Source organism: Salvia hispanica, chromosome 4 (assembly GCF_023119035.1).
Source record: "Salvia hispanica cultivar TCC Black 2014 chromosome 4, UniMelb_Shisp_WGS_1.0, whole genome shotgun sequence".
Taxonomy (NCBI): Eukaryota; Viridiplantae; Streptophyta; class Magnoliopsida; order Lamiales; family Lamiaceae; genus Salvia; species Salvia hispanica.
Window position 1 is genome coordinate 33,995,627 of NC_062968.1, and position 17,829 is coordinate 34,013,455.

The 17,829-nt window shown below is 36.3% G+C and overlaps 3 protein-coding genes across 13 annotated transcripts; 1 reads left to right on the forward strand and 2 right to left on the reverse strand.

The window, feature by feature from the left end:
- Nucleotides 1-4,035: 4,035 nt before the first annotated feature.
- Nucleotides 4,036-8,858, forward strand: LOC125222877 (serine/arginine-rich splicing factor SR30-like). 9 transcript variants are annotated; one of them, XR_007176624.1, is made up of 15 exons: nucleotides 4,036-4,180; nucleotides 4,740-4,828; nucleotides 5,595-5,660; nucleotides 5,819-5,893; nucleotides 6,005-6,110; nucleotides 6,190-6,236; nucleotides 6,351-6,408; nucleotides 6,624-6,673; nucleotides 6,785-6,841; nucleotides 6,930-7,039; nucleotides 7,117-7,218; nucleotides 7,738-7,840; nucleotides 8,221-8,279; nucleotides 8,448-8,531; nucleotides 8,633-8,858. XR_007176624.1 is itself a non-coding variant. In XM_048125726.1 (14 exons), exons 2-14 carry the CDS (start codon nucleotides 4,745-4,747, stop codon nucleotides 8,645-8,647), a joined length of 957 nt encoding a protein of 318 aa, XP_047981683.1. In that variant the 5' UTR covers nucleotides 4,036-4,180; nucleotides 4,740-4,744; the 3' UTR covers nucleotides 8,648-8,858. The 9 variants fall into 9 exon arrangements, 6 of the variants coding, with proteins under 6 accessions (XP_047981683.1, XP_047981687.1, XP_047981686.1 ...); XR_007176625.1 differs by having other exon boundaries at nucleotides 8,237-8,279; XM_048125726.1 differs by lacking the exon at nucleotides 8,221-8,279.
- Nucleotides 8,859-9,035: 177 nt separating this feature from the next.
- Nucleotides 9,036-13,239, reverse strand: LOC125222876 (E3 ubiquitin-protein ligase IPI1-like). Of its 3 annotated transcripts, none has more exons than XM_048125724.1 (6): nucleotides 12,872-13,239; nucleotides 11,852-12,021; nucleotides 11,416-11,474; nucleotides 10,377-10,396; nucleotides 9,915-10,293; nucleotides 9,036-9,670 (listed from the first exon to the last, which is right to left on the reverse strand). In XM_048125724.1, the coding sequence occupies exons 1-6, from the start codon at nucleotides 13,032-13,034 to the stop codon at nucleotides 9,217-9,219; spliced, it is 1,245 nt and encodes a 414-aa protein (XP_047981681.1). In that variant the 5' UTR covers nucleotides 13,035-13,239; the 3' UTR covers nucleotides 9,036-9,216. The 3 variants fall into 3 exon arrangements, with proteins under 3 accessions (XP_047981681.1, XP_047981680.1, XP_047981682.1); XM_048125723.1 differs by having other exon boundaries at nucleotides 10,371-10,396; nucleotides 12,872-13,236; XM_048125725.1 differs by lacking the exon at nucleotides 12,872-13,239 and adding an exon at nucleotides 12,507-12,825 and having other exon boundaries at nucleotides 10,371-10,396.
- Nucleotides 13,240-14,840: 1,601 nt separating this feature from the next.
- Nucleotides 14,841-16,987, reverse strand: LOC125222878 (bidirectional sugar transporter SWEET17-like). The gene is made up of 5 exons (XM_048125733.1): nucleotides 16,832-16,987; nucleotides 16,704-16,740; nucleotides 16,254-16,626; nucleotides 15,956-16,075; nucleotides 14,841-15,202 (listed from the first exon to the last, which is right to left on the reverse strand). The coding sequence occupies exons 1-5, from the start codon at nucleotides 16,863-16,865 to the stop codon at nucleotides 15,056-15,058; spliced, it is 711 nt and encodes a 236-aa protein (XP_047981690.1). The 5' UTR covers nucleotides 16,866-16,987; the 3' UTR covers nucleotides 14,841-15,055.
- Between the last annotated feature and the right edge of the window lie 842 nt (nucleotides 16,988-17,829).

Below are 17,829 nucleotides of genomic sequence, written 5' to 3' on the forward strand. Positions count from 1 at the left end.
GACACACTTAGTATTTGTTGCTCATGATAAACACGAGATTTGCATGTTTTTAAGGCCTAGATTTGGTTCGTTTTAAATGTCAATCATACAAATTATGTTCTTAAATTGCATATATTATATATTTTGGTATTTTGATGTGTTTGTTGATAAATGATAGAATAAGATAGAAAAAATGTGCAAAAGTGTCAAGGTTCAGCAGCCTCTGTTCGAGCGCATCTGCCAACGAGTTTGAAGTCCAATCAGTGTTCAATACATACCATTCACTTCGTCTTCAAAAGAGCTTCGCGTGGGTACCTTGAACATCTAAATCGGAGTTCTGTGGAGAAAGTTATGGTCATTTTACGAACGTTGCGCAGTGCATTCAAAATAAGGCGGAAATTAAGGAAGGAAAGAAATTGTTGCCAAATCTCTCATATTAATTGAAGAATTCGAATTTACCTTGTTTCCCATTACTTGGAGGATAATTTTTACCAATTATAAACCTTTTTCTAGCCTATATATACCCCATAACCTAATTCATAATATTTATCTCAGAGCCTCCAATCCTCTCCATCCCTATACTTCTTCCATCCCATATATTATTCTTCCATTGGAACGGAGCTCTGCAGATCCAGGCAAGAGAAGACTGAAGATTGCATAATTCAACCTTGGGTTTTGTTTTGTTTTTCTTCATGTCTAGTACTTTTTGTTGTTTTACTTGTCTATGAGTATTAACATCTTTTGTAGAATTTTTGGTAATATGCTATGATTATAGTTATTTATTCAATTGTTTTTCCTTGTTTGCTCTTGTAGTTATTTCGATTTCTCTTGTACTTATACATTTATTTGGTTGGCCATCTTATGAATGCATGTGGATTTTACTACAAGAACTGAGAAGTGAGTAGTCTAATTTGAAAGAGGAGAAATTGACGTCTTTGCCAATAAAATCGAGAGATTTGAGCCTTTGAATGAAGCAAATTTATCTTAGGAGCTTTTAGGAGTTGTTGCCTTAGTTCTAGGAAGGACACTTCGGTTCTAGGTAGCAATCTACAAATTATATGCTTCGAGAGAAGATATAGTTTTACATATGTGATAGCTTAGTAACTCTAGAGACCGTAATTCAAGGAAGTCTTTTGGATTTTAGCTTTTGATTGTGGTTCCTAAAATTCTGCATCCCTTAGCCTGTTTTGTATATTATTATATTTTCCGTTATTTGTTTATTTCTTTTTTGTCTAGTTTAATTAATCAATCCAAAAATCTCGTGTCTCTAAATAGTATATGACGCTTAGTATATGATAGACAGTTGCAATCTTATTTCCTGTGTTCGACATCCCGGTACTGACCTTTAGCTATACTAGATCTACCTTGTATACTTGCAATATTTTTAGTGCTAATAAATAGTGCATCAGCTCAACATAAATTCAATCCATGCACCATCAACTCCACTGAGATGATGGACACACTCGCAAAAAATGATGGAAATAAATATTTGCATATCTATTTCAAACTAAGCCATATCTGGTCTTGTTATCGGAGAGATTATCGTAAAAAACGACAATGAGCTATCACAAGTGCTCGTGGAAGCAATGGCTGAACATATTATGGTGAAATCAAACTTCCTCTAAGGGAATTAGCAATAAGGGCCTATCTCCGGAGCCCATCTTAGAGCCTATCTTCATTTTTTCCTGCCACGTCAACAGGGCCATCCCAGAGCCTATCTCCCTGCAATGAGAGCCATCCCAGAGCCTATCACATTTCCACATTATCATTTTTATTTTTATCTATTTCATTTTTTAAGACAAGATGATAAAAAAGGAGCAACTATCATTTAAAAAAAACATACTTTCATTAAAAAAATACTACAATAAAAAAACAATACTTCATTAAAAAAAACATACCACATTAAAAAAAAAGATAGATAAAAACAACAAACACACATTAATCATCGGGTTCTGGCTCGTCATCCTCGTTAAGACCCATCTTCTTCTTCAATCCTTGGATGGTGTTCCAGATGGACTTCTTTATAGATCGAGAATTGGATTTCATGCTCATGTTGTAGAGGCCCACCATCTATTTGAAGGGGTTGGCAGCGGAAGCGCATTCATAAATCAATTACATAATAATCAGATCTATTTAGCAGATTATTTAGACAAATTCTATTCGCGTAATTATCTCAAGTTGCCATCATAGATACTATGAAATTTATCGCACTCGAACACCAGGCGTTTCCAATGCTTGCGTAGATCGCCGGACTTGTGCGTCGGGGCTCCATCGGGCTTGACTTGTTCGTATCGTTGCGTGATACGCCCCCAGAAACCACTCTCACCTTGATTGTTGGCTACAATCGAGTCCTCAGAGATATTTGCCCAAGAACGAGCAAGAGCAATCGACTCCTCGATGGAATAGGTACTCCTTGTGCGCCCACCCTGCCCGCCCTCAGAAGACTTGGCTCCCACGTTCTCATTCCTCTTTCCCTTCGCCACCGCCTTCTCCATATCGGACACCTCATACTCGTCGGTGCTGAAGTTCAAGTCTCTTAACGGAACAGTGGATTCGTCAGTCCCGGGAGTACCAAACGCGCTTGGGCTCATCGTTGGGCGGTAGACATCATCTCCAGAACTCGATGTGTTCATCGGTCTACCAGCACCGATGTAGCCGCTGTGTGGGAAGCCGGCGTATTGGGTGCCGTGGAAAAAAGGTAGGCCTCCTTGAGACGGAATCCGAGTTGAACCCAAACTGGGATGATTGGGTTCCCAACCCGAACATGTTTACCACAGGAAATTGGCCGCCTCTGGGATATTGGTTTCCCGCTAGTAGGTTCGAAAACCCACCTCCTTGGCCAGTAAACTGATTTTCGCCTGAATTATTGCCATCATTAGGATTCACTTTGCTAGAGAGATGAATGTGTGAAATGAAAGAGATGAATAGAAGTAAAATGATGAGAGTGAATGTGTGAAATAGAGGAAGGATGTATATATAGAAGTAATAAAATAAAAAATAAAAAAATGAAAATCGGCTCTGTCATCGGTCCGAGCCTCCGCAATGGAGGCCCATCGCAGGGCCGATGCGCCATCGGCTGGTGCGATTTATCGGTCAAGGGGCGGAGGCATTGGGGAAGGGGAATCGGCCCTCTCCTCACAACGGTGACCTACGAGAGCTGATGAGGGGGTCGATAGATAGGCCCTTGCTATCGGCCCCCATTGCCAATGCCCTAAAATTCCATAGCTAGAGTTACCAACTTGACCGACCCGACCCAACCCAACATGGCCCATGTAATTTTCACGTACTGATTACCTAGGCGCAATGAAACAATGAAAATAAAAACCGATATATCATTACGTAAACTTTAAAAATAAAAAATGTATAGTAACATTATTAGATAATTAAAAAAATGTTTCAATTAATTAAATGTAAATTTAAAAATAAATATATAAATGTTGATTAGAACACTTTGAAATATTTATATCGTCCTACATATTTGGTAAAGTAAGAGAAATTAGAAAAAAAAAGTTATTAAACTATTATTAGTGGATAATGGATCCCACCTTATTAAAGAGAAAAAAGGTTGCAAAATGAGAAAATGCATACTCTTGTGAGACAAACTACAAAAGAAAGAGCGCATACTCTTGAAGAACGGAGGAAGTAATTCAATAACATAATAAGGTAAATTTGACGTGAAAATAAATAAATAAAATATATATGAAAATATTTGATTTATAAATATAAAAAAATTGTAAAATATACATTTAATGTTATGTACTAGTTATTATTTTTTCACCACCTCAGTTAGGAATCCCGATTTATTATTACTACTATAAATGGTACAAATACCTCAATTTTTTTTTAAATTTTAATATTAAATGATATCATTTAATTAAATTTTGTTGTACATGTATATTTGTCAACGTGTCAAGTTGGATAAATATCAACAGAAACTAATAAGGATTTTATGAATCAATTTTGAAATTTGTGAGAGAAACTGAAAAATACCAGACTACATGTATTAACTAGTTTGGATATGAAAATATTTTTGAAATTTTAACAAGTCGTAGTATTGAATATTCAAATTTATAATCAAGGGGGATGTTCTCACTCTTCATCAATTACTACTACCACCAACTTTCGATTCACTCGCTTCCCTCTCGAACGTTCTACACCTTTCATACTCGCTCTCTGCCAACCTCTGCTCACAGAGTCACAGGTATGTCCCTCTTTCTCATTTCATTATATTTCCATATTTAAAACTATTCTGCCGAACGTTTTCCTTTTCCAATTTCCTGTGAAATTTTTGTAACTCTGTTAAATTTGGTTATTGATAATCCGATGGCTTTCAGTGTTAGACCTATCTTCTGTTGTTGAATTCAATTTACTGAAAACAATATTCGCTGCTTTTTAGGGTTTTTGTTCGTGTTGAGTTCCTTTTCCTTTTACTATTTGATTGCACTAATGCGCATGTATCCATTTCATAGATTTTGCCTTCCAAAATTGCCCATATAATCAACACAGCTTCAACACAGTTTCAATACAATATTAATACAGTGTAAAATTCCAAGATTTTAATGTCAACACAGTATCAACACAACATCAATAATTGACCACCGTTGACAATTTCCTGTTGATGCTTTTTTGTGATCCGTTGACATTTTTCAATGATCCAGATCATAGTTCTGAGTTTGTACAATATTTAGAGTTTTCATTTGATCACATCCCTATAATGCCATGCGCAGATGCTGATATATGGATGTCTTTGTGTATTACAGCTTAAATGGGCAGATCAAGCAGAACAATTTATGTCGGCAATCTTCTTGGTGATGTTCGCCAGAGTGAAGTTGAAGATATCTTTTACAAGGTTTAGCTATAAGTAATTGAGAGTTTTTCGAATAAAATCTTGGAATCATTACTGCCAGTTTTCATTACCTTGAATGTATTATGTATACTATACTAGTATGTGGAGAAGGAATCTGCAGAATCTTTTGGAACCTTAGCATTTCCTTTATAACATAATAATATGCATGTTTATTTATAAAACGTGTACCTTATGTTCATATTCAACTGCATATATAACTATGTTATGTTTATTGTTGATATTCATATTCACATGTTTGTGCAAATATGTTTACGATTTTTTTTAAATAATTGTTCATAACAAATACAAAACTCTACATATGCACACACTTTGTTCTGATAAAAGAATTATTTGCAAATGCTAGGAAAAATGCACATATTTTAGGGACATTTGTCGACGTCCCTATGAAATTTGCCTATCAAGATTATCCACAATCTTTTTTTTTTTCACAACAACGTCGATCATTTGATTTATCTGATGTTATCACACCACATTAAGAAATTATTTTTTACTTATCCAAAATGTATAAGGGGGCCAAGGAACGAAAGCACTTTTTCTTCCCATAATTATCCTTTATGTTCCTTAAGTTATAACTAGTTACTGAACAATCCTTTGCTCTTCTTTATGTATACAATCATCTGAAACAGTCTCACCGTGCTGGTGATAATTAGTTGTTTGGATTATTTCCAACAACTTTCCCTTCGTTTTGGGTTGGTTTTTATGATTTTGTTGTGCTTAATATTTTTCTTTTTTTGTTCTTTTCTTCCAGTATGGCCGTATTGTTGATATAGATTTGAAAATGCCTCCAAGGCCTCCTGGTTATGCTTTTGTTGAGGTAAGTACCATTTTGAGCCAGCAAACTATTTAATGCTATATTTCTTGCCCTTATCAATTACTGATTTTCAGAAGATATAACTTACCCATTTAGATGCTAGGCTAGTTTGTTTGTGATTCTGCCTTTACCAAAGATTCTCAAATGGTCTTGTCCTCCAGTTTGAAAATTCTCGCGACGCTGATGACGCCATACATGGTCGTGATGGTTATGATTTTGATGGATGTCGTTTACGGGTGAGTTATATCCTATTTCTATAATGAAAAAGTTGCTTGTCCCAGTGTTATGTTATATTGTGTCTGCCTTTCTGTCTTTAATCTTTAATCTATACTCCATTTAATAAGCAGGTTGAACTAGCTCATGGAGGGAGAGGATCATCATCATATGACCGTCACAGTAGTCACAACAGTGGAAGTAGTCGTGGTGGAGCTTCAAAACATTCTGACTACCGGGGTAGATGTAGTTGCATGAATAGTTTGATTTAATCTTATTATTTTCTGGTCCACATCTAGTAAAATACTTGATATTTCAGTGCTGGTTACTGGACTTCCTTCTTCTGCTTCTTGGCAAGACTTGAAGGTAATGGTTCACTTTTTACTTTCTCTTGTGCCTATCATGATGTCTCTCCTATCATTATAATTCTATCAACTGACATGCTAATGCTAGCACCTTATTTGCTGCTCCTGATCTTAGGATCACATGCGTCGAGCTGGTGATGTTTGTTTTTCTCAAGTTTACCGTGAGCGTGACGGTGAGATACTATATCTTTTGAAACTACTACCCTTGCAGCCTTGGTTTCGGTTTACATATTGCCAGTAAAAAAGTTGTAACTCATGTCTGTGCACAAACCATCCTCAAGGATGATGGTTTAGCTGTAGATATCTTACTTATATGGAGTATTTCGCTGGTGGTAGTTGTACTGGGGGTGTGGATATATATTACTCCATAAATTTGTAATCCATGCAGGCATGCGTGGAGTTGTCGACTATAACAACTACGATGACATGAAATATGCGGTGGGTCTAATAACTTCTCTCTTTGCTTGCTCATTTTTATTTTTATTTGAATTTTGGCAAATTTTTAATCAATTTCTCCCTTTTATCGTTGTGATCTGGTTCTCTGTGCAGATAAGGAAGCTTGATGATTCTCTCTTCCGTAACCAATTTTCAAAGGCATATATAAGGGTACATTTGAAGAAGCTTCAAGTTTGTTTTTGTTCTTTTGTTGTTTTATTTCATTTTTTTATGGTTACTGACACAACTTTATATCTAGGTGGAGGAGTATGACAGGAGACGTAGTTACTCCAGGAGTCCTTCTAAGAGTCCTTACTCAAGAAGCAGAAGTATCTCTCGCAGCCCTGGTGATCGGGCTAGGAGTAGAAGGTTAACTTTCTTTCATAATTTTGACATGTTATTTTGCACCCCAAGTATTTATCTTTGCCTCTTATATTCACAAGCAGTGCTTCTCCAAGGAAGAAAAGTTCTCATCAATCTCTTTCTAGATCCCGTTCAAGGTCTGTTGCATCCAAGTCAGAATCTGGCTCCCCTCGCTCTTTATCAAGGTATTGAATCCTTTCGTGAGAGCTCCAAAATAACCTTTCTTCCCAAAGAAACATAAGAATCCGTATCAACATGATGGATGTGATATACCAAATTAGAGTACAAATAGCTGGTTGATCGGGCAAAAGAGGAGTGCTCTGATGATCTGTTTATAGAATATGTGTAGCTACTCCACAGATGGGGAAATCATCTATATATTTGTAATACATTAATTGCACTGAGATATATCCCTTTTTACTTCCAAACTATCCAAAACATTTTGAAAGAAAGAGAGCAGGTTTTGTGAACTGTTGGTTTGACTGCTATTCAGTTTGGGGGGTTGAATTTTGATTTTTTACATGCTTTTGTGTTATCCTCCCATTCTGGTTTCATTGTGGTTCCAATCTTTTGAACTTGATGGGGAGTGTATTGGTTAAAGGATATGGGATTTAAGTACTACTCCATATGGTACTATGATCATGAAGATTGCCCTTTTTGTTTCTAGATTTGACCTTATGTGGCGATCTGGGATTGCATGTTAGGGACTTGATGGCTTATGGTGCTCAGTTTCTTGCGACTCATTTCTTTCTGGCAATAAGCTGTAAGTTGATGAGCACGATGAGCACCCACTGCAAGACCCAGATGGTAAATTTTATTTAAGTATGCTATATGTGGTCGATGACCTGTAAAAAAAGATGTGAGGAAAACTAAGTTAATGCTTAAATCTAGGTTGCGTCCACAACTTCACCTACTTGAACTCACGTTAATTTTCTCAATTTATGTGGCATTAAACAGAAGTTGGATCAGTGGTAGAATCTCTATCTAGTAGTATTTCTTATAAGAATATAGATGGTGCTTCAGGATGGCGTCTTTTTTTGTTTACTTATAAAATAGGGTGTGATGTAAAGGACTATATGAGGTAACAGGAGTAATATATTTCATATTACAGTATTACTTCACACGTTGAGCAGTAAATGTTTTTTTGCTTGAGTTGAGGTTTGCATCTTCCGAGCTTAAATTTACAGTTCATGAAAATTGCAGATCCAGATCCCCTAGGAAATCTAGACCTGCAGTGTCACCGCCAGTACGTATATATTCTACCACCATATTTGTAGTGGATAAATATTGAATAACTCTTCCTGACCCCCAGTCCTCAGTAAGATAATTACGGGGCCAAGCTTGGGATATTGGCAGGCTGTTACAGACATCAGTCATGGTTATTTTATCCCTTCACTTTTTGTTGATGCTGCAGCCCCATCAATCCAGGCATGGACGTGCCCGTATGAGCAGGAGCAGGAGCCGAAGCCGAAGCAGGAGCAGATCGAGATCTAGATCGGTATCCTATTTTCCCTGTGGATGAGATAAAATTCTTGTGCCTGTGAGAATTATCGTCCGTTTTGGAATGCTGATGTTGTGTCTTAATATGGTGGTTGGCAGGTGCATTCTGATTGAAGTGAATTTGCGGATGAAAGATTGAAATGAAAGATTGTGTCTAGTTCACATACAAAGACAGTTTTAGCTAAAAGATTGAAATGAAAGAGTGTCTAGTTCACAAACAAAGACTTCAAAAGTTTTAGCTACATTCAGGAGGATTTGGGTGAGTCATCTGTCAGATTAATGGATCGTCTAATATTTTTGCTAATGATTGTATACATTTTCTTCATCATGTTGGCCATCTGTTCTGTTATGGTGCTTGATGTGTCATTTGGCACAATCAATACTGATGTTGGTAAAAGCACTTATTCAAAGGTTACAATTCAACGACATATAATAATGATGTAGTGGACGTGTCCTTATTTTGTTATGTTGGTTTAGTGGTCCGATGATATGGAAACCCAAATGATATAAAAACATGTGTTATTTACCTCAACGGCATAGAAACAAGAAGAATTCCATCACCATAATTTTAGACATTATAGACAGATTGTCCTTAGCTCAAGCATATATGTGTTCGGGTTGGGTTCTCAGTCCTTAGTTGTGAGCCTGAGGCATCAAAGTTTCATCCCAACACGATACAACACTCATGTTCGATTCTGAGATGGCATCCTCTCAGACCCATGCCTCTGCCGGAAATTGCCTGGTCTGACACCTGAATCAGATGAAGGGTGAAAAGACGCCCATATTGCATCCCTATCAAGCTGATTCAAGGTGAAGCCTGGCTGCTGCTCACGGTCCCAACCATAAAAGTGGTCGTGTGGGGGATTTTCAGCATCTTGAAAACTTCTTCCAGATGGATTCGAGGAAAAGAAATAAAACCCATCTGATGATGAGGCCACTGGGCTAACTTGAGGCAAACCCCTATGGCCGCCGGATCTTCGTCCGGTGGAAACTAGAGAGGTGCGTGCTACTGGCGCACCAATGGATTGCTGGAAATACGCTTGAACAGGAGGAGGACGGTCACGGAGGCGGGCAACAGGTCCAGGGTAAGGTGGAAGCACTGATGATGTGATAGAGCTGGGAGCTCTACTAGCGGAGCTGTCAGAAAACATGCCAATGTCACTACTTCCCAAATTTCTGAATCAACAAATTTAAAGCTTCTTTTACTAATTATTATTTGGAAATTACTCTGATGGAAACTGTATCCTTACTTCCAATTTCTCTTACCCACAAAATCAAGCCAATAAGGCTAATACCAACGAGTTGGACCCACTATCAACACATTTTCACTCATAATTCCCTTGATTTGATACCAAAAAATGAAGTTTGATCTATTACTAACCTGCAGCCAACTATAAAAGGATGCATTCCAGGTCTTGGAATATCAGAACTCCTAGCTGTCCTCTGAGCTAGAGATGGAATAGGCGGTTGATCTGCATTACCGATTCGGTTGCTTGCAGCAAAATGAGAAGGGTGTTCCCAATTGTGGTGATAATGGCCATCCATTGAAGGGAAAGCATAGGAGTTTGGTACTTCACTTGGAGCAGAAGACAGCCCACTCCAGTGATTACTAAAACTGGACCCATCAGGCGTATTCCCACTTGATGTTGAAAAGGGTGGGTGGAATGTTCCAACATATGCAATATATGGACAAGGATGAGTTGCAGAGGACATGGGTGCATGTTCCGCAAAGATAGCATGGTGTCCGACAAGATCTTGGTCTACAATACAAATTACCATCGTGTTATTAAAAACTTTGAGGTAAGCCTTTACAGTTACTTGAGGAATGAAATCTTACACGCACTTGATGAAAATTCACCTTCACTGCAAATAAAAACAAATAGACAAAAACCTCGTTAGCTGAGTACTAAATGGGGAAAATGTTGGGTTGCAAACACATATATTACATTGCAGAAAAAGAGTAGAAAGAGATTATAGATGTACTCATGTACTGACTGCCACAGAATATGTAATGCAACACTAATGAAAAAATATGCAAAAAGGTAAAATCTTTAGAAAAAAATGAGATTTGAATACTTTCTAGCATCTGCCATACTGGCACAGTTAAGACTTATCTGGGTTGACAAGAATGAACAAATGATTAGTACGTCTGCAGTTAGAGATCATGATTACCTGTGATTAAATGAATAATCTTATCTCTTGTTCAGTTGCATTTTTCTCAAAAGCTCTGCCCTTCACAATGATTAATCATCTCACCTTCACCCCCTATGGCTAATTCAATCCTAGACAAATCCTATTGTGGCTTATCCCATATTCTATCTCACTATTCTCTTGTCTAACGAACCAAACGTCACCTTTGTAGATAAAATAATCCAACTACAACGGAGAGGAAGAATCATTACATGGAATAGGGTGTTGTTCAATATATGAAGATTTCCAGAACTTTGTAAACATGCAGCACAGACAATTTACTAGCAGATAATCAGCTGAAGGAAATTATGCAAACACAAACTCACTTCAGGCTTCACAATATCTAGGGAAAGTGCAAAAGTGATACAAAAGACATGGTTATTCCAGCCCTAGTGATTCAGTGATACAAAAGACATGGTTATTCCAACCCTAGTGATTTTAACACAGAAAATTTCATGATCCTCACAAAACTGACCGCCATGCTCTTTCAGGAATTAAAAATATCATATTCCAGACTCCACATAATCCAGTTATACTGGGTACATGTATGCTCTCCCAGCTGGTTGAAAAACATTTAAAGAAAACAGAATCTGAGAATGGTCAAAAGAGATACCATGCGTAACACCAAAAGGAGCATACTTTGGAAGTTGGGACTTATCAACAATGAACTCATAAGGTTCGAAGAGGCTTACTCGGAAGATGACGGAAGTCTAGTCAAACCGCTGTAAGGACACCAGTGAACTCCAACAGACTGCAGAATCAAACAAAAAAAGATTATTTAATAAAGTTTAATTCTAGACTTATCCTTGTGGAGAACAAGTAAAGTGGACAAAGGATAGAACTCAATGCTACAATCTACAGCCACCACTATTTTTTACAAGTCGCACAAGCCAACAGATTAGTACTCCTACATTTTGCAAATAATCCAAAAACCATGCAAGAAGTTGATGACATGAAACTAGATTAAGTATATGTCTGTGAAAGCATAAAAATAATAACCTCCATATTTCAATAATGAGGTTTAACGAGGAAAGGGCTGAGCATACTTGACTAAGGACAACATATGGTATGTCCCAATAGCAAATATAAATTTACCCTCACAGTCATGAATTAAATCCAGGAAATTACCATTTCAGAATAACTTAGATCATGCAGATCCTCATCATGCGGCAAATCATCCATGCTAAACTCAGGTAACTGACGACCACCATTTGCATAGAGCCATTGTCCTTTCTCAATTTTCCGGCAGTTAGGGCACTGCATTGCTCCCTTTATGTTAAATGCTGAACCTATGCAATCTGCCAGATCACATGCAATGATTGAATATATAATATCACAACCACGCATACAAACATCGACAAAAGCATTCTGATTCTCGAAACACTCATCACCATTGTCATCAATCAGAGTGTACACCTCATGCTTCACATGACTAGACATAGTTGCCGGAACAAAAAACAAGAGGATGGTCAATGAGTTTAAAGAGGAAGTAAAAAACAAAACGATAAAATCGATCATGAGATTTAACCTGTTTACGTTACAAGTTACAACCATGGTTTCAAAAAAACCAAAACTCCCCAAGTGCCAAATACCCCTTGAGATTTATATTTGCATTATAATTCCATTGCAACCCCAGACAAAGAAACACGATTGCACACACTAAAGATGGAAATCGTTGATAATGACCCCATTATTCATCGGGAGGGCCTTAGAATGACATGTGAACTCAGGTCTCTCACAATTGTATTAATTTGATAAATCTGAAATGCTACACAGAACTAACCTCCCCATTCACTGCCTGATGCCATGTAAACTTTGTTTTCCAATTTACAGGTCATGTTTGCAGCTAATTTTCGGTCTACAACTTGATGCCCAGTTCCTAAAACAGGTCAGCTAAAAGAATACTCGAAACTAACTGCACAATCCCGTACAATTAAATCCTTTCTCTAAATTTGCAATCACAGAAACTCCTATGTTTGAAGCAAGATGATCTTTTCGCCTAAACTAAATTAGAAATCAAGTGCTGTTCTATATGCTCCCAAAAACATAAGGAAAAAAATTCAACAGTTGTAATGGAGTCAGGCAGATAAGATAAAAGCGGTCAGATCCTAATTCATGATGGATCAAATCGCGAAATTGATCACCCACCGAGATGGAATTGATGGCCGCATTGAAGCTTGGCCCAAGATCTATCGCCGGCATCCGTCACCACATCCAAGCAAATCGAGCACGGCACAGATGCAGCTGACGCCTTGCATCCTCCACCACCACCGTCGCCGTCGTCGAGAAGATCCGCATCGCCCAACCCCATAATTCGCAAACGTATTACGATCTAGCAATTAAGTGCTTCCGCGAACAAAAAATGTTGGAAATTAATTAGAGTTGAAACCGAATTATCAACGAATTCAGATGAAAATTAGATAGGAATTTGGAAACTTGCTTCTGAGACGTAAATGAGATGATGATAAATTGTGAACCACTTTCTTTTTTGTTTTTAATATTTCTGACGTTTAAATTTGAGGCAAAATGTTTTTAATAGTTGGAGTTGCATGAAAATAAATGTTCTGTTACTGGACTACAATTTACTTGTAGCACTATAAGTCAAATTATGTGTGCCGAATTCAACAGCTTTTCTACGCTAATTTCTCAAATATATGCGGCTTTTTCTAAGTTATATCACAATTCTTTGTATGAACATTTCAAAGCATAATATGGAATGTACATGTAAATTTTCGAATGTAGTAGTATAAATTTATGTATACAACTTTTTGCGAGCTAGATAACGTGAGTTTTAAGAGAAATTATAAAATACTCCATGACAAAATCTAGTGATGTTAAATTTGGACTAGTCAATTTTGAGTGGCCAGAGATCAGCCTAAATTCATAAATATTTATGATTAAGTTTATAAATAATTGAGGTTATTTAATGTGCTATAGGAATTGCTAATGATCATGATTCCAGTCCGTTACCTTATCAGATTCTACGTGGCTGTCTTTGAATGCTTCATTGTTGATTGCACCATAAAACAAGTTTTTAAGTTGAGATTTGGACGTCGGCTTTGGGGTTTTTCAATTATGATCACTACTAACTTGCCTTTTCCATGTCAAAATGCTCACACTTTCCTTACTTTCATTAATTGAATACATGCATTTTATTTCTAGGAGGAACTGAAAATTAGTCATACTAAAGTGACACTCTGTATATACTATAGTTACTTGAATATACTCAGCACTGCACTCATCAACCATTAACTTTACAATTTACTCACTTGATTCTCAACTTTGCTTTGTCCCAGGACTTATTAAGGCTCTTTCAGTGTGTTGGCGCAAACTACCTATTTCTAGGAGACTATGTTGATATGCTTACTACTGGCTTACAAGATAAGGTATCCAGATAGAGTCTACCTTTTAAGGGGAAACCATGAATTGACGCCGTATTTATGGGTTTGGGTTTTATGATGAATGTCTTTAATTGCTTGCCTGTCTCTGCCCTCATAGATGGAAACATAATTTGCATTTTCCTGACCTCAAACAATTAGTCCAGATTACTGACATACCAGATCTGTGATTTGCTTTCCTAGGAATAGGATTTCATGTGTTTGTTGCAGAATTCTTAGAAAAAAATGATTTGCCGTGGTCATCAGGTATAATAACATAAAAATCACTCAGTAGACTCTTAGTTCATCACTCAGAACGGGTGGCTTGCATTCTTTGTAGAATTCTCTTTTCTTTACATCTTCTTGGACTTTTACTTCATCACTCAGAACGGGTGGCTTGCATTCTTTGTTCATAAGCTGTCTCGTAGTCGTACAGAATGTGTGACACCCGTAGCTTAGAAAACTTGGAAGCCGGGGGAACTTGAGGAGAATCCATACTAACGGATTAGCAGGCAAACATGATCTGTAAACTTGTTTCCCTTTGATCGAATTAGTGTTGGGTTATATTTAAAGAAAGCCAATGTGTTTGTTAACATTTGGGTAGCTGCAACTTATTGAAAATGCTAGTGTGATTTCTAGCATCATTTGTACATCCATTCTGATCATCAATGCAGCAGCAGCAAGTCTATGCCTCTAACTTTTGATGCCAAGTTGTGGAAGTTCAGTTTGAGAAATGTTAATTGTGCACCATAAAATAAAATTTCTTTAATCAAATAAGAATATGTCTTTTTGGTATATGCTTTTGACAAACCCAGTACACACATCATAACTCAATACAAAAAATATGTGACTCATAGAATGTGAAAAGGACACTCACAGCTGTTCTTCTACTCTCTTGCATCTCTTACCGAACCTTTTTTTTTTTTTTAATAAAAATAGAAATAAAAGGTAGAAATCAACAGTTTGGCAGAAGTGGCTGTGTGTGTGAAATTTGATTGGTATCAAATTCGGGTGAAGATTTATCTGATTTTTTAGTGTTTCTATAAATGGCATAAAGCAGCAGCTGCAGAGCTCCTAATGCAAATCCTATTGAATTTGGAACCTGCATATTGAGCAAATGATTACGTTATTTCCATTCTAGTTTTCTACGTAATTGAGAAGAGAAGGTGATTTGATTAATAAGCTACCATAATTAGAGAGAGAATATATGTTGAAGTCTCTATCATGCTAGCTGCATATAGCAGTCAATTTCAAGAACAATTACAAACGTGCTAATTTTTAAGGTGGATTTTGCATGTCCAAATTTATATGGGGTCCATGTAATGAAATAATTTCCTTCTACATAATAGAAAGTCACCAGCTAACACTAGTGGGGGGGCCCAATTTATTATGAAGTAGTTGATGGATTTGATTTGTTTTAATTTCTCCATATAGTCTGTAGCCATAGTCGGTTCTTCGAGATTATATTCATACCCAAAAATTTGATTTAATTTTCTTGCAACCTCATAATTTACCATTCATTTTCCACGGCATAATCTCATCCCATTCAATTATGTTGCATGCATCACTCGAATTATAACAATAATTACTCTTTAACATAATTTTTTAAAAGCATATACAGTAGTACATATATAAATTAAGTAAAGATGCTCCTGGAATTTTGTGAGGGTTTTTAGATTTAATTATCCAATTACCTACCTAGCTAGCTATACGCTTATAGCATATCAATACGGAACTTAAAAGAAACACCTAGTAAAATTTTGTTATACTATTAATCAAAATTTTAAGATAAAACAATTAAAATAAAGTTTTTTATATGCAATGTTGTAAGTGAAGATTAGAGATAAAGACTTACTCCAAGAAACCAGTCGTCCACAAGTATTGCATAAAAAGTCCAAACTCCACCATTTAGAAAAAAGAAAAATGAGAGAAGAAACGGCATATACTCCACACTCTTTGTTGTTACCACTGTTTTCTGCATCAATAATCATAATATATATCTTCATCAATAACTATTTCGCCCTCTAACCTAATATATAACTAATGTGTTGCTATAAATTGAATGATTAATTGAGATGTCGGCAATGCATATAAGGTAGTTATAGAATTATTTTTATACTATAAGATGGAAATGAAATAATGGATGATCTTACCATGGCAGAAAGAGGAGAAGCATACATGAGGATGTTAAGGCCTGAGCTTATGAGTCCAATAGCATCAATCCTTAGCTCAATTTCCAAAAGAAAATAAGTAGCTAATAAAGTTGCTGCTAGAAACCCAACATTCAATATCCCCACAACTACTGCTGTCCTAACCCTTTTGTTAGGGGGAGCGAAGATAAGGAACAAAGCAACGTATACGATCTCCACGACAACTCCAAAGCCGTTGACAGTGGCAACGAGGTAGCTCTCGGGCTTGATGATGCCGTAGTAAGTCCAAAGGGAAGAATTGAGTAGGGTGCATATGTAAGGAAAGCACTCGAATTCCTCCGTCGACTTCTTCGTCACTATTCGAACAAAAGTCTTCCTACAAACATTTTTTTTTCATTCATTATAAATCAAATAAGTATCTTGATTAATTCATGTAAATATTACTCGACTTACCCCGGAGAAAGAAACATAAGAACCGAGATCACATTCCCTGAAATTATTTAAACAACACATACATATATAATTAGTATATACTCTCCATAATCGAAAGAAAGAAAGAAATTAAGAGTTGGTGGTATTACCTATGACACCAATGAAGAAAACAAGTGTGTCCATGTTTGGAGTGGAACAAATGAAATGAAAGATAGAGGCAAAAAATATAAAGGATGTAGATGTAGTAGTCCTTCTCAACTACTACCACACAAATCTACCTTGATTTTTATGTTTCTTTTTTGGCTTTGCTTTATAGGATTCTAAAATATATAATTAATCAAACGTGGTGCTAACTAGTGTGAACCTTTTCCCCTATTTTTTCTTGGAATGTTTCTATTGATATAGTATTATACTAGTTGATATAATAGTCAAATACGGGATATAAATATAAAAAAATCTAACAAAAAATTAACCATGTGATTTTTATAGTGAATTCATATGAATTTGAGGCTATAAATTAATTTGTGGGCTCATATACGAGACGTGTAAAATTTGACGCGTGTAGACTTAACATATGGAGTTTGAATTAAAAGATTTAGGAATTGAGTTCATATATGAGTTTATGTTATTCATTTAGAAAAACTATAGTTCTCTATGTTAGCTCTCTATATAGTACTGTTTGAAGTACTTGTATAATTTGTTCTTTGAATAGTTTCATACTATAATAAAACAAGAGTTGATAGCTCATGAGTAACGCGACAATCTTCGAAATATAGCTAGAAACTAGATGATATGATCAGCAACTGATGAAACTAACAAATTGTGACAAGCAAAATAATTGGGTATATGGTTGGCAAAGTTTAGTCCTCATATTCGTGGGCTTATGTTCTCCACTACAAAACAAAGAATCACTATGCGTCTAGTCGTTTTTCAAATGCTATAAAGAAGATTGCACAAAATATTAATTACATAAATAATTAAAACCTTTAATAGTACTAGTAGTTAGAAGCGCCTAGAAAAACTATATCTGGCCTGTGGGCTTGAATTGAACATTTAATAGTTCTACTAATTAGCTTGCACCCACAAATTATTGAAAACTATCCCTTCATTTTAATTATATATGTCAACATCCAAGCATAGTCAAGAG